This window comes from Aquarana catesbeiana, linkage group LG01 (assembly GCF_042186555.1).
Source record: "Aquarana catesbeiana isolate 2022-GZ linkage group LG01, ASM4218655v1, whole genome shotgun sequence".
NCBI classification, from domain to species: domain Eukaryota; kingdom Metazoa; phylum Chordata; class Amphibia; order Anura; family Ranidae; genus Aquarana; species Aquarana catesbeiana.
This window is the reverse complement of record NC_133324.1, coordinates 46,088,017-46,105,073: the sequence shown is the minus strand read 5'-3', so window position 1 is coordinate 46,105,073 and position 17,057 is coordinate 46,088,017. Positions and strand designations below refer to the sequence as shown.

The 17,057-nt window shown below is 43.1% G+C and overlaps 1 protein-coding gene and 1 pseudogene across 1 annotated transcript in view; one reads left to right on the top strand and one right to left on the bottom strand.

The window, feature by feature from the left end:
• Positions 1–17,057, top strand: part of LOC141130885 (protein unc-13 homolog B-like) — a gene marked incomplete in the record, with an annotated part of 525,591 nt that overhangs the window by 352,377 nt on the left and 156,157 nt on the right. The window contains 2 exon segments of the mRNA XM_073618170.1: positions 9,196–9,274; positions 15,718–15,792. Of these exon segments, the coding sequence (XP_073474271.1) occupies positions 9,196–9,274; positions 15,718–15,792 (154 nt within the window).
• Positions 8,490–8,595, bottom strand: LOC141124390 (U2 spliceosomal RNA; annotated as a pseudogene).

Below are 17,057 nucleotides of genomic sequence, written 5' to 3'. Positions count from 1 at the left end.
ATTTTCCATCGGAAAATCCGACCGTGTGTACGGGGCATTAGAACTTCTATGAGATATTTTAACTGTCTCTGCCCCTTCGGGGGAGATTGTCTACACTTCCTGTGTGGTGCTTGGTGTAGGAGGTAAATATAAGACTTCACAGTGGGGAAACAGATATATAATAATAATAATAATAATAATACAATAAATACAATTTTGGTAACTTTTTTTTTCTCAACGGGAAACCAAATCTTCATGCATGATAAACTATAAACGATATGAGTGAAAATAGGGATACAAGTTCATGAGGAACCCATAGAGACCAGAGGATACAACCACGCAGCCCTGGTCCTTCAGTCTATGAGTTTTATAGACATGAATGTCTGCATCACGCCCTCTGTTCTGGTCTAAACTGGGGTGAGCAATATTGACTGGCCGGGAAATTATAGACACACGTGCCCAATGAAAATGTTATCTATGTGCTACCGGTAACGGATAATGACAGTTGACATTACTAAGAATGCAGCCTGTTTATTCACTAGATAACAGTGGATTCACCAGGAATGCAGCCTGTATTCACTGGAGATTGCTGACATCACTTAGATGCAGCCTATCCATTCGCTATGGATAGGCGACATCACTGTGTATGTAGCCAATTCATTGACTAGAGACCGGTGACATCACTGAGTGTACAGCCTATCCAATCACTAGAGACTGGTGACATCACTGAGTGTGCAGCCTATCCAATCACTACAGACCGGAGACATCACTGAGTGTACAGCCTATCCAATCACTAAAGACCAGTGACATCACTGAGTGTACAGCCTATCCAATCACTAGAGACCGGTGACATCACTGAGTGTGCAGCCTATCCAGTCAGACTAGTGACATCACTGATTGTGCAGCCTATCCAGTCATTAGAGCCCGATGACATCATCACTGAGTATGCAGCCTATCCAGTCACTAGAGACCGGTGACATCACTGAGTGTGCAGCCTATCCAGTCAGACTAGTGACATCACTGATTGTGCAGCCTATCCAGTCATTAGAGCCCGATGACATCATCACTGAGTATGCAGCCTATCCAGTCACTAGAGACCGGTGACATCACTAAGTGTGCAGCCTATCCAGTCACTAGAGACCGATGACATCACTGATTGTGCAGCCTATCCAGTCACTAGAGACTGGTGACATCGCTAAGAATGCAGCCTATCCAGTCACTAGAGACCGGTGACATCACTGAGTGTGCAACCCATCCAGTCACTAGAGGCCAGTAACATCACTGAGAGTGCAGCCTATCATTAATTAGAAACAGAGGATATCACTGATCCATTCAATAGAGCTTCTTTTCTCAACCCCCCCCCCCCCCCCCCCCACACACACACACACACACACACACACACCTCCCCAGAGTAACCCCTATAAAATAATGTTCAGGTCTTAGGGGAACCATTGCTTAACCCAATTCACTGGAGGTCAGTAAGTAAAATTCCTTAGACATTGGTGGACAATGGGGAAAATGACCCCCTTACAGAAAGGTAAAAAGATAATGGTGTCATGCTGCTGGCTCAGCCAGGTGGTGGGGGCCCCAGATCTATGCAGGCACCATCATATCGGAGGTCAATGAGTCTCAGCTCAAGGATCCCCCTTGCAACCTCGGGAGGAACCTTAATTGAGAATGGTTTCACTAAAGATCATTGACATCACTGTCAGCACAGCCTATCCATTGATTATAGATTGGTGATCTCACCGAGCATGCAGCCTATTAATAAACACGAGACCAGTGACATCACTGAAATTGCAGCCTACCCATATACTAGAGAACTTAGCCTGTCCATTCACTGTAGATCAAGTGATGGCATATAAAATGCAGCCTATCCACATAGTAGAGATCAGTGACATCACTAAGAGTGCAGCCTAGCCATTTACTAGAGAGGTGACATCACAGAGAACTTAGCCTATCCATTCATTATAGACCAGTGAGATCATATAGAATGCAGCCTATCCATATACTAGAGATGAGTGACATCACTAAGAGTGCCATCAATCCTATTCATTCTGTGTGGCTGAATTTAAGCTGTTGGATTGGCTCATTCTCAGTTCGTGTTAAAAAAGCAATCAGGCGGTTTGGTTTGGTGCTCGTAGCGTTGCCCCCACCTGAGCTCTCTTCTTCAGGGTTTACACAGATGTCTTATGAGGGTTTTAGAGGATTTTTCTAAGTTGTCTAACTTGTCTGATAAACTGAAAATGAATGTAGCTCCAAGCCCCCCCCCCCATCCCCGACCTTCCTGTGAAAGTGGGCCGGTGCGGCTTTATAGAAGATTAGATAATAAGAAGAGATGTATCTGTCAGGCTGGAGACTAGCAATTCCCATATTTGAATATTTTGCAGGATTCCTTTGCTGGATTAGCAGCGCTGTACAAGAGCCTTGTTAAGTCACTAAATCTGATGCTGCACAGCCAGCAAAATGCCGACATTATGTTATGTAACACCGCAGTGGGCGTCCTTCCTGTCTGACATAAAACAACCTCTCATTAATATCGGATACTTTGGCATTCCACAGCTTTGAAACAAAAGTATCCGGGGAGGAAAACCTCAGGGTGTGTTTTGCATACGTTCTGTTTACAAATCGTTGGCCTGGCTTTGCGCTGCGTCATGTTAAACTGCTGTCCTCATCTGATGGTTCAGACCCCGTGTCCCCCCCAGTGTGGGAAGAGAGCTAATTACTTCTTTCAGTGCACAGTAATGTATTTCTTTATCTAATCCGGAACCTGTCCACATGGAGCGAAATATTCATTCCAAATGTTTTTTATTTTTTTTTAAATACAGTATCTGTTGAATTACTTTGAGGGGACAGCAAATTTACACTGTTATACAAGCTGTACACTCACTACTTTACATTGTAGCAAAGTGTCATTTCTTCAGTGTTGTCACATGAAAAGATAGAAGAAAAGATTTACAAAATTGTGAGGGGTGTACTCACTTTTGTGAGATACTGTATATTTGTGAGTCACTGGATAAACTAATTTTAAATAGCAAAATGTACCTGTTACTTGCATGGTGGACATCAAAAGGGGAGACGGGTGGTCCACAGAACAGTAATAAAGCTATTGGTGTAAAGAGGATAAGAAGGAAGAATGGAAGAGGGAGGGCATGGGGGACTCCGGGAAGAACGGGAGAGAAAGGGCATAGGGGGCTGTGGGAAGAACGAGAGAGGAAGGGTAAGTGATACTGATACAAAGACAGAGCTGTACCGCTCCAGGTGGGAATGATTGCTCCCTTCAACCTTGTGGTGCAGGTCCAGTCCGCAGCCTGAAAAAGAGCCAATGGTTCAAGAAAGGTTGACCGCACTCCCAGGTATGAATTGGTGATAATTACTTTATTGAAGATTAAAATCCATTAAGATACATCATAAGACATCATGAGACTTCTATGCAGGCATGGCAAGATTAACGCGTTTCACGAATCAAGGTTGGCTTAGTCATAATCTAGGAAGGGCATGGGGGTCTGTGGGAAGAATGAGAGAGGAAGGGCATGGGGGTCTGTGGGAAGAATGGGAGAGGAAGGGCATGGGGGTCTGTGGGAAGAATGGGAGAGGAAGGGCATGGGGTCTGTGGGAAGAATGGGAGAGGAAGGGCATGGGGGTCTGTGGGGAGAATGGGAGAAGAAAAGAATGGAGGGGGGGGGGCTCTGGGAAGAGTAAGAGAGGAAGGGCATGGGGGGGCTCTTGAAATAATAGGAGAGGAAGGGCATGGGGTGCTTTGGGAAGAATAGGAGAGGAAGGGCATGGTGTGCTTTGGAAAGAATAGGAGAGGAAGGGCATGGGGGGCTCTTTGAAGAGTAAAAGAGGAAGGGCATGGGGGTCTGTGGGGAGAATGGGAGAAGAAAAGAATGGAGGGGGAGGCTCTGGGAATTATAGCAGAAGAAGGGCATGGGGGCCTCTGGGAAGAGTAAGAGAGGAAGGGCATGGGGGGGGGGGGGGGCTCTGGAAATAATAGCAGAAGAAGGGCATGGGGTGCTTTGGGAAGAATAGGAGAGGAAGGGCATGGTGTGCTTTGGGAAGAATAGGAGAGGAAGGGCATGGGGGGCTCCTTGAAGAGTAAAAGAGGAAGGGCATGGGGGTCTGTGGGGAGAATGGGAGAAGAAAAGAATAGAGGGGGTGCTCTGGGAATTATAGCAGAAGAAGGGCATGGGGGCCTCTGGGAAGAGTAAGAGAGTAAGGGCATAGGGGGGCTCTGGAAATAATAGCAGAAGAAGGGCATGGGGTGCTTTGGGGAGAATAGGAGAGGAAGGGCATGGGGGGCTCTTTGAAGAGTAAAAGAGGAAGGGCATGGGGGGGGTTGGAAGAAAGAGAGAGGAAGGACTTTGGGGACTCTGGGAAGAATAGGAGGGAAAGGGCATGGAGACCTCTGGGAAGAACGGGAAATGATGGGCATGGGGGCTCTTGGAAGAATGGTGGGGGGGGCTTGGGAGGCCCTGGGAAGAATGGGAGAGGAAAAGCATGGGAGGCTCTGGGAAGAATGGCAGAAGAAGGGCATCGGAGGCTCTGGGAAGAACAGGAGAGGAAGGACATGTGGGCTCTAGGAAGAATGGGAGAAAAAAGGCATGGGGGGCTCTGGGAAAAATGGGAGAGGAAAGGCATGGGGGGCTCTGGAAAGAATGGGAGAGGAAAGGCATAGGGGCCTCTGGGAAGAATACCAGAGGAAGGACATGTGGGCTCTAGGAAGAATGGGAGAAAAAAGGCATGGGGGGCTCTGGGAAAAATGGGAGAGGAAAGGCATGGGGGGCTCTGGAAAGAATGGGAGAGGAAAGGCATGGGGGGCTCTGGAAAGAATGGGAGAGGAAGGGCATAGGGGCCTCTGGGAAGAATACCAGAGGATGACATGTGGTCTCTAGGAAGAATAGGAGAGGAAGAGCATGGGAGGGGTTTTGGGAAGAATAAGAAGGAAATGGCATAGCAGGTTCTAAGAAGAATAGGGGAGGAAGGGTATGGGAGGGGGCTCTGGGAAGAATAGCAGAGGAAGGGAAAGGGGGGATTTGGGAAGAATAGGAGAGGAAGAGTATGGGAGGGGGCTCTAGTATAAATAGGAGAGAAGGGGCATGGGGGGCTCTGGGAAGAATAGCACAAGAAGGGAAAATAAAAAGCAAACATATATTTTATATGTAGACCCAGAACACGTATACAAATGAGGAGTTCAGTCTGACTTTTCTTATATGCGTACTTGTTCTAGAGAGTGGGTCAGAAAGTATTGAAGACAGAAGATCAGTGTGACCGATAAGCAATTGCAGAATGAGGTCACTGATATCCATATATCTATGTAAATTAGAGATTTTTTTTAAAGAAAATATTTGACTGAGGGTGATTCCCAAGAACGTCAGTTCCACAAGACTAAGTACAAGAAAATGGTGATGCTTATCCTGCAGTTTAAGGGAAAAACACCACCCATATTCTCAAGCAGGCTAGATGGTCATTTCTGCACCGATTGCTGTACAACCTACCTGAGTGAAAATCGGGCCCTGTACCCCACTTGACTGCAGGTGTCGCCTTTTTCGCTTGCATAGTCTCCATGTGTCCATCATAGCAAGCTTTCATTAAGATGAGTATGAGAAATGCCCACTGATCCAGAATATTAATCATTAAATTATTATTTTAATAATTATTATAATTATTATTAAATTAATTATTAAAATATTTTTATTACTTCTATGAATCAGACAAACTTTATATACTAATGTTAAAAAGTGTATTCTTGAAAAACATAGAAGAGTTTCCTTTTAATCCTTTCCTGCCTTTAATCAACAGTTTGCCAGCACAGTTTCCCATTCTGAGAGAACAGTAATCTATGTTCCGATTGACTGCTGGTCTCAACTAATAAATGGGACCCAATCACGTGACCACCGTGACAGGTAATCATGGTGGTGACTTGTGCAGAGAAGAGAACATTACATTGTTTAAAATATATTTATATTTTTAAACAAATGTAATCAAATTTAAATTCTAATATAAAAATCTAAAGTTTTCAACAAATTTTTATATTTTTTTTTTTTCATTTTTTTAAAAAGTTACATTTTTCTTTTAAACGTTTAAAAAAAAATTTTAAAGAATAGGTTTGTTGTTAATGTTTTTTTAAAAAAACTAAAATAAATAAATAATCCTCCAATTGTTAATTTATTATAATTAAAAAAAATGGATATTTAATAAAACGTACTATCAAATAAAAGCCTTATTTGTTCCTAGAACACAATCTTTAAATGGTTTAGGTATGCAGATTAGTCACAGAGCTTTTGTCAGGCTAAGTGACGTATAATGATGCTGCTACGTTTGGTCTGAACATCTAAACATGGATAATCTCCGGTAATGAAAGGGTTAGGTGTGACGTTGCAGTACGCACTGACTGGCGTGTCTATAGCTAATGGATCGTTCCAGTATATGGATTGTCTATGCAGTTGTGTTCAGCTCTCAGCAGAGCAGACAGGCAGCCTTGAGCACTTGCGTCCTTATTTATAGAGAAAATAATCCTCTGGATGGCTCTAGTGATGTCAAGAAATGCTCAATATGGGCGAAACGCAGGATTACCGGCATGTGACTCACCGGAGACGCGGTACTAGAGATTCCCCGCCATCCTCCTATAACAAAATTTGAACTGCACCCTTTTCTTATATCTGCTCATGAAAGAGAACCGGTCATAGTTGGTCATAGGTGGAAATCGGAATACTAAAGTACAACTAAAGCAAAACTTTTTTTTTTTTGTGTTAGAGTGGAGGGGGGGGATTGGACCCTCTGTTTTTTATTTCTGTCTGTGCCCTCTTTAAGGAGATTCACATTTTCTATTTGTTACTATTATTACCAAGAGTGAAAGTAAAAGAAAATCCCAAATGTTGGGTTATCCCCAATGGAAGGGAAACCTTCCAATGGGGGGACACTAGTTCTCTTGACAACCAGGGATTTCCTCACTGTGGAGGGGTTTTCTCTCACTTCCTGTTTTTTTTTTTTTCCATGGGGCAGGAAGTGAAGGGAAATCTCCCCAATGGGACTCAGATGGCAAAAAAAAAAAAACTGACAAGGGTTATAACCCTGACTTACCCAATAGAAGATTTATACTTTACTTTTGTTTAGCTTTACTTTCTGTGTCGAAGCCTTATGTAGTGTATTTATGTGCTGCGTTGCAGTACAGAGTGGAATGTACTCTGTTGAAGTATTTGTCTTCTGTATACTTTTATGCAAAATAAAGTACACATTTTCACTCTGATGAAGCCTGACACATTGAGTTGCTGCCCTGTTAACTGCATGAGCTTGCCTCCTTTCTCCCAGCTCTAACTCCGCTCAACTGCATTTTGAGTATGACCTCTTGCCACCTATGTAACGCATATACAGTATATATGTATATATATATATATATATATATATATATATATATATATTTTTTTTTTTTTTTTTTTCAGATATAAAACATCAGTTATTTGAAAGCCCATGGTGTATGAACACACTCCAAAAACTTCACCCGGTGCCAAAAAAAGTGCACACACATAAAGAGTGAAACACAAAAAGTGCAACAGGTGTAAACAAGTCCTCTGATATCGAAGGACCTTGCCCTGCCCCCCCGGAGTGTTAGGCTCCAGAAGGGGACTGGGGTACTTACACTTGGTCCATCTGGCCGAAACCAAACGGACCCCATTCTTTGGAGGATCTGCCGAAACAGACCCACCCAAGTACTAGGTGGGGCTTCCCTGAAGGGAGACCCCATGAGAGAGGTCGATTTAAGCCAGAAGGCCATGTCCACCCCTTCCCAAGACTTTCAGGGCAGGCCCGAGGACCTACACCCTACCAGTCACACGTGCAAAAACTGTGTACAAACATAAAAGGGCTTAAATAAAAGAAAGCGGGGGAGAAGGAAGTGGAGAGGAGAGTGAAAGGTGACCATTGCGTGGTACAATGGCCGGCCCTCCGGCCAGGAATAAAAGATTCCTCCGGTCCCAGTCAAAAGGCCCAGCCCAGGAGGCAGGTGAGAAAAAAAGTTTGAATGGTGCAGTGACCGTGGTTCCATAAATCAGAGTGACCCTCACTCACAATGATTTTACGGCACCCCGGGACTGCCCCTCCAGGGGCACATACACCATGAGCTTCTTTTCAGGCCCGACCCCCAGTCGGACCAGGGCAGCCCTCCATCCCTACCAGATACTGAGCCCTTCTAGGTTTTCTCGGGGAGATCTGCGGACGCCAAACACAGCCTCCACTGATACTAACCTTTCCAGGCCTCCATCATGGTCCAGTGGATTTACATGGCAACACCTTGATCTCATGGTCAGGGTGACAGCTCCTCCACAAGATACTGACAAGAACAGCCACCACACCAATCCTAGCCAGAAGGCCAGGATGACCCAGCCCTTTTGGCCAGACCAGTGTAGCACCCATCCGTACCAGGAGTACTCTTCTGGCCCGCTCAGACTCAACTGAGTACTAGCCTCCCTTACCTGGGAGTACTCAGGTTCGGCCCCAGATACCATCATGCCAGAGGATTTGCATAGCACTCCCTGATGAGAGCACCACAGCGCCTTCTCTGGCAACTGATAAGAACAGATACTACACTTGATTTTAGCCAAAAGGCAGAGAAGCGATCATTATAAAATGTAAACTTACAAAAAAAAGCTTCAAACCATGTTAATTTTTCTTTAGGAAATCAAATGTATCACTATAATCTGTCTGAGGTTTCAGTTAGAGAGCGCTTACCTGAAAGAGATCTATTTTTTATTTAGATAACCCACAGTGCTTTGCGGGTCCTTTGTTATGGAATAAATCTTTATTATTTTAAACAAAAAATTGGATCTATTTATCCTTTTAATGAAAAAAACAAAACAAACTTGGTGAAAAAAAAAAAAAAAATGAAAGTGTCTTCAATAAATTATTATTATTATTATTATTGTTTTGCATTAATATGCATATATATAGCTCTGCACATTAATGTAGAGAGAACACCGAGCCGTACACATCAGTCTCTGCACCACAGGAGCTTACACTCTAATGTCCCTCCACAGTCACGCACTATTATTATTATACATTTATATATCTCTGACATATACTGCAGTGTTGTAGAGAGAACACCGAGCCCGTTCACATCAGTCTCTGCATCCGAGGAGCTTACACTCTAAGGTCCTGACCACAGTCACACACCTTAATGACTCTTGATGTTTTTATACCTAAATATCTGTCTGTTTTCAGTCCTGGTGGCGGTTTGTACGGCATTGACAGCATGCCCGATCTTCGCAAGAAGAAGCCAATCCCATTGGTCAGCGATTTGGTGAGTTGAGTTGATTTCTGTTCGGCCCTTCCTCGCCATCATTCTTATCATTCTATTATCCATACAGTCACAATGTAATCTTCATTTTCTATATTCCATAAAAAAGAGAATGGGGACTCTTTTCTGTTTTCCTTCATTGACTATTGGGAAAGTTTAGCACATAGACATGTAGAGCCATTCTCACAGAAGCTGTCTCCTCTTCTCCACCATGTATGAATAGACAGAGATTATAGTAGCCTCTGGGAGGAGGAGGAGACAAGGTCCAGGTCAGGTAGGCTTACGTCTATAAATGCGGTGTGTCTTTCTTTATAATCCTACCCTGGAGGGCAGCTCTCTACGGCTGATATAATCGAAGAGTTACTCAACTTTTCATTCATGCTGGAGCTCCTGAGTATAGCCGGAGGTGTCGACCTCAGAAGGCTCAAGATGATGTCCAGATCAAGTTCTGGTAATATTTTAGAATTTTAACTCTCATCTGATGTGTTGGGGAAAGGGCAAGGTGGTAGTCCCACTAAGACCTACAGATAAGGTATGTTATCCTTACATTGTCTATTGAGGAATTCTCTTATCGCCTTTCTTTACCAGGAGTGATAATGGAAAAAGCTAAGTGCAGGTCTTTAAAATAAATGATTATAAGATGTTTTCATTTTGACATTATAGAGTCTCTTTCTTTTGATCTGTGTAATAAGAAAATGAGGCAACAGTAATTTAAATTCTTGAAGCCCAATTGTACATTCCTTTTAGAGCAGTTGCATACATTCAATTTGCATGAAAAAAAAGTTAATCAATGTCCTACAGTTAGTTTTCTTTAAAAAGCAGCCACAGCCTTGGAGAAGTAGAAAAACCTATCCCCTGACAGATTGCTGTAGAGAAGGACTCTTTCTCGCTGAGTGTAAGAGTGGTCTCTCTGCTGGGGTCCATCACCCCCTCTACTTTGTCAGAGAATAAGAACTCCAATCAGTTGGGAGCATAATTTTTGCATATTGGAGAGTTGTAGCTTTTGAAGCTTTAGTTGGGGGCTTGTCAGACCACAGCAAAGAGGCCGCTGCTCCCACACACAGTAAACATTCACTGCAGGGACGTACCTACAGGGGTCACAATTACGACCCGGCCCCATGCTCCAGGGGGCCTGTGCAGCCCCCCTGTACACCAGGATAAGGGAGCAGTGGGGGCAGCTGCATTTTGCGGAACCAGCTGCTGAATGCCCGCTTCTCCTCCTCTCCCTCCCGCAGGCATTCAGCAGCTGCAGGAGGAAATTGAAGACATTGGTTCCTCTATATACAGCTGCCCCGGCTGCTCTTCCTATCCAGCTTCTTTCTGCTGCCCACCTGTGTGCTCTCCTGCATAGGAAATTCCAGAGAATGGGAGAGGCTTGGGAGAAGTCCTGGAATCGAGGAGTTGACAAGGGAGCTAGAGAGCAGGAGTTTTTGGGAGGAACAAAGAGCATGGACAGTCATAGATGAATCGAAATTCACCTTTTTCCCTACTGAACCGGCTAAATTTCGATCCATCTATGACCAGCTTGAACTGTTATGGAAAACTGACGTACAACGGAGCAAGCTAAATGTGATGAAGACCAGGAACCTCTCGGCAGATACGTTTGTTAATGGCTCACCAAACCTTTATCGTAGTTTCAATATTAGTAAGCAAATCCCTTTGGGTGGTGGGATTTCAGGAGTTATATTGTTGGTAGTAAAAAGTACATCCCTTGGTGAGATTTTTTTCATCTTAGGTTTTTGGGTTGAGGAAGTGTTAGAACCCTTGTCAGGATTTTATTGCTGTGTCCCCACTGGGAAGATTAATCTCCACTTCCTGAGTGATCACAGAAGTTAAAGTGAAATCTCTCAATGGGAAAACAGAACTTCTAACTGTTCTCAACTCAAACTAAAATAAAAGTAAAAAAGTAAAATGGTTGAAGTTCTGCTGGGACTATTACTGATTTACATATGGAAATCTTGGTAAGTTTCCTACCATCTTTTTCTATCTACTCATTATTCATAAACACACACAAATCGTTTCCTCCCTCTGCTTTTTCAATTCACCTTCTTCTTGCATTAACCTATTGTAATTCTCTTATATGCCGACCCTTCTATTAACAGGCGATGGTAAGTGGCAGCACCCCACCTGTAGCGGCAACAATCAGACTCTGTGATTTAGTAGTTTACTTCTTGGCTCCATCCTCCCCTATGAAATTTTGTTTTTTATCCTTTTCTACATCACTGATTTAATGGACCTTAAGTAGCAAGGTGTCTCCTGCTGCTCACTCTGGTTAGTTGTTGGTGGGAAATGAGACTTGCATTATAAAGGTCAATGGGAGAAAGCAGCCTAGTTGGTTCCAAAAGGGATTGAAAAGATTAAGGTTACAGTGAGAAGTGCTGATTTGGTGCCGGATATCTGGCTGATGGTATTTGTTCCCTCACAAGCTTGCTTTAATTGTACCCTCCTGACCTTATTTTCATCTGCTTCTTCAGCCAAGAAATGCACACTTTGTATATAGTAGATGGTGTGGATGGTAGGGTGTTGAGTGTTCGATACCAGTGATGTTTTGAGGTGTTGAAGGACACTTGGACCTGTCATACCCAACTTTTCCACAGCTTAATTTCCTTAGCCTGTCACACTATTGGAGGTACAAAGGAATACCTTTAATGCACCACTTAGAAATTATTGTAAAACTTTTACCATTGGAGGAACCGAGTATGGTGTCCACCTCCTGTCCTTAACAGAAAGTGTGCATTTCTGAAGAATGGTCCAGCTATCAGTAGGGACGGTGGACGTAGTTTGTGAATAACTTGGTGCCACCAGTCCAAAAATTCATCCCTATTTTTCCAGAAGATTTTTAGGGTTTCTTAGTCTGCTTTTGAACGTGCCACCCCTTTTAAAGTTCTATTTTTAGATTAGACATAAGAATAAGAACTCCAAGGATTCGCACATTTTTTCAATTGGATCCAATTAGAAAGATGTGAGTAAGTTGTGGGAACCTTGTGTGAAAACATCTATACATAGATCCCTGTTGATCCCCAAAAAGTCTTAAGGAAATTGATTAAGATGTTTGGGTATGGAGGTCCAGCCCAGAAATGGAAGCTTGGTTGTATTTGGACAAGATTGAGAATCCTATTTTGATGCATCCCACACACTGTTGATGTTTTTTATGCATCTCCTAAGGTCTCATGCACACTGCAGCTAAAAAAAAAAAAAATGCTTCTTTTACAGGCATTGAGCTTTTATTTCAGCTTGAAGAAGCTTGTACTTTTTTGGGCTTATTTTCAGGTTTCTGTTGAGCTTCTTTGAGCTTTTTTGAACATAAGTGTTTTTTTATTTTTTCACAAACCCTCCCCTCAGCTCATTTTTTTTGGTGTGTGTTTCCAAGCTTTTTTGAGCTTTTTAATGCTCTTTTGTGTGTTTTTGGGCACTTGGGCATCTCTTTTGCTCGAAAGCACCTCTCAAAAATGTGAGTTTGGTGGGGTTTTTTACTACCTGTAAGAGCATATGCCTGTAAAAGCCTGAAAAGGCCATAGTGTGCATGGACGCATTGGCTAACATGGAGGGGAGTTTTTCAGGCAGAAAAAAATAAGAGCTCAAAAGCCTGAAGGAGCAGCTTTTTTTGAGCTGTAGTGTGCTTGAGCCCTAAGGCTGTCTTTGTATCCCAGTTGGGTTGAGAGTATAAACAGGTCTTTCAGAAACATGGTAGATCCAGGTGGGAAAAGAAGGAACTTACTGTTAAGTCTCATTGCATGTTATGTGTTGATTAAAAACACAGTATGCACTGCTTTTGCTGCTAAAACTTGTGGTAATCCAACATTTTGTGTGTAGATTCCACTGAAAGGTTAACACAATAGATGTTAACACAATAAGAATGAACTTGTATTGGACTCAGATGAGGGCCAAGGTCACTGATCCCCTTTAGGTTAAACTGTTAATTGTTTGAATGTTGCTGGCCCTTTGAAGCAGATTTTGGTAACCCCTTGCGTTTAGCCATTCCTGCAACCGGATGGGTAGCTTCCATCTTTTTTTGATTGGTAACCTTACAGCATCCTATGTAGGTTCATTAGACTCAGTGATGGGCACTGAATGTGGATTACCATCACATTCAGTCATAAAATTTCCTTTTTTTTTGTAGCACCTGCTTGCCCCACTTGCACATGTATACCAGGGTGTCCATCGGTCCATTTCTTTAGATACTAGAACGCCAAAGAGCCTTCACTGGCCATCCCTGGTCATATATGACAAATGTGATTTAAGTTATATACAATTTTGCATAGTTATCTACCTTGACAGTTTTGTTTGAATTATTATTTTGGCCTTTTTATTTCCATTTATTGGTTTAGCTTTGCTGTATGCAAACCCAGTGCTAAAGGTTCATCACGTGATCTGCAGCAGATGACATTTGACCATTGTCACAAGTTTAGTTAGCCTAAGGTTTCGCTTTTATCTGTGTGTTTCTGGGCTGATTGCCCTCCCCAGCATCTTATATTTTTCTGGGACTCCGCCAGTGACATTTCCTCACCAGGTTTAGCCTGTTAAGAGGGGAGCCTTGTTCCTCCAGCTGCATTCTGCATAATATAAAATCCTTCAAAAATACGACCATAGGATAATAAATTCTCAAATACTACCTGTGCCTGATTAACTTAAAGCGTTAGCCGTGCCACCATAATTCTTTTACAATAAAACTTTTATTCATCATTTTAATTTTCAGGAGCCTACACTTATTAGTGTAGTAGGCAATTCATAATGGTTATTATAAATTGTAATAGATTTTTTTCTTCCCTCCAGTTCTCTGTGTGAATAATTCATTACACGCAGCCTCAAAAGGCCGTAGACCGCTCAATAAATAATTAAAACTTTGTCATAGGCCACCGTTCCTAGATCGTCCCCCCTGATTAAATAAATTTAAGAATCCCACAAGAATAAAAAGAATATGTCCAGATCCAATTATCTCTTACTAGCTACAAACAAGAAATGGCCCGGAAGGCCCATAGCCAACTAGCAAGATCTATAGCAAACATGGTTGTGACCCAACAAAGCAAGAAGGGGAGATGGGGGGGAGATGGGGGGGGTCCATTGGATTTGTCAAACTCTGGGACCATGACACCTTCCCAATAAAAACAAGATAGGAATACTCCAGGGGCAAGATGCTAAGAGGTCTAGTAAGTTATGCAGATGGGTAGAGCTGGAAAAATTCCCACTGCTGAAGACACTAAGAGGTTCAAGAAGCTATGCAGATGGGTAGAGTTTGAAAGTTTTTCACTGCTGGAGACACTAAGAGGACCAAAAAGCTATGCAGATGGGTAGAGCTGTGAAGTTTCCCACTGCTGAAGACACTAAGAGGACCAAGAAGCTATGCAGATGGTTGGAGCTGGGAAGGTTTTCACTGCTGGAGACACTAAGAGGTCCAAGAAGCTATGCAGATGGTTGGAGCTGGGACGTTTTCCACTGCTGGAGACACTAAGAGGTCCAAGAAGCTATGCAGATGGGTAGAGTTGGGAAGTTTTTCATTGCTGGAGACACTAAGAGGACCAAAAAGCTATGCAGATGGGTAGAGCTGTGAAGTTTCCCACTGCTGAAGACACTAAGAGGACCAAGAAGCTATGCAGATGGTTGGAGCTGGGAAGGTTTTCACTGCTGGAGACACTAAGAGGTCCAAGAAGCTATGCAGATGGTTGGAGCTGGGACGTTTTCCACTGCTGGAGACACTAAGAGGTCCAAGAAGCTATGCAGATGGGTAGAGTTGGGAAGTTTTCCACTGCTGAAGACACTGAGGTCCAAGAAGCTATGCAGATGGGAAATTTTCCACTTCTGGAGACACTAATAAGTCGAAGAAGCTTTGCAGATGGGTAGAGTTGGGAAGAGGTCCAAGAAGCTATGTGATGCTTCCTCCCATGATTGAGATATAATTTTAAGTGGATTAATCTTATAAGATGTGTCTGTACTCCAAAACCACTGTAGAGACCATGTTTTAAGATGAGGAAAATCTAAGCAGTAGATATGCACTCTAGTGATGTTCTTTATGAGGTGTGCTAAAGTGGGCCTGTCATGTCCACCAACTTTACTGTTAAGGACACCTTGCAGTGCCCATGCTCTTCTTCGCTTCAGTTTCCTAGTGTCTGGGGAGAACCTTGGGTTCTAGGCCCAGACTGCACACAGGACCTAAAAATTGGCCCTGTCCCTCCCCCGCCCCCGTCATTAAGTTATCAAACAGGAAACCCTCTACTGGCCACAAAGACTAAAGATTTTATGCTATGACAGGTTTTCTTTAATATTGGTTATCATGCCCTTTTTCTTTTTCAATCATCCACTGCAGATCACAATCTGAGATTCCACTTTCTTTTTATTTTCCGTTTTCATATAGCTATGGCCGTTTTTATGCCTTTTGAGCAAAATGTGACTTGTTAGCATTAAATATTGCTTGGGGATATAATTGTATCATCTTTGTATTACCTTTGCAGTCTCTGGTCCAGTCCCGTAAGGCCGGCATCACCTCTGCTATGGCCACTCGCACTTCTCTCAAGGACGAAGACTTGGTAAGCACCATTTCCAGAGGGAATTCTCTTTCAGATCCTTAGAAGAAAGTGTTTCTCCAGGAAAGGAGTTGGAGACCTGTTTATAAGGAGTGGGGAATTTGTCAGACTGGATGGTTATTTTTTTTACTTTTGCCTTCATTTGCTGCATGACATTTCTCATAAGTAGAATACAGAGTTTTACATCAGTGTACGTCATAGTGAGCGAATGTCTAGCGAATGTCTGCTAAAAAAAATGTCTTGAATCCTTCTTATTTCCTGTTCCGTTTTATTGAATAGGGTTTTCCAGGTTCACCCTAATCACCGGTGTGTAGCCTGTATTTGTGCTGGGGCAGGGGGCTTTGGGGGGTGGGGCAATTAAAATCTGGAGGACGCAGCCCACCCTAGCACCCCCTAGATCCAGCCATGCAGCATTCCTTGGTGCCCAGTGCTATTGCAAACATTGCAGCCCCGGCATCCCATCAGGCGTGCATTTTGCCTGGCTTGTCAATGTAGGCTGCCGGGGCTGCTATGTTTGCACAGCATCCCCGGCATCCCTGCAGACGTGCATAGGCCAGGCTTGTCTGTGTTGGCCGATGTGGCTGCTGTGCTTGCACAAAATCCCTCCAGAAGGGCCGGGGCTACATGCTAAACTCTCTGGGGCCATGGGTTGGACACCCCTGCAGTAGAGGTTTATAAATTATGCAAACAGGGACCCCGCAATAAGGTAACAAATATTCCCAGAATGCCATCATTTTCTGCTTTGTAAATGGGTACCTTAAAGCCAAACTCCAGACATGTAAAGGGCTCAAATGAATGCAGCTCTGTAGTCATTAGTATTTTTTTTTTATTTAAGTACAAGCATTGTAAGTACATTAACCGCTTCAGCCCCGGAAGATTTTACCCCCTTCCTGACCAGAGCACTTTTTGCGATTCGGCACTGCGTTGCTTTAACTGACAATTGCGCGGTCGTGCGACGATGCACCCTTTTGGTGGTATTTGAGCACCTCTGCGGTTTTTATTTTTTGCGCTATAAACAAAAAAAGAGCGATAATTTTTTAAAAAACGCAATATTTTTTACTTTTTGCTATAATATCCCCCAAAAGTATATAAAAAAACATTTTTTTTCCTCAGTTTAGGCCGAGACATATTCTTCTACATATTTTTGGTAATAAAAATCGCAATAAGCGTATATTGATTGGTTTGCACAAAAGTTATAGCATCTACAAAATAGGGGATAGTTTTATAGCATTTTTATTATTATTATTTTTTTTTTTTACTAGTAATGG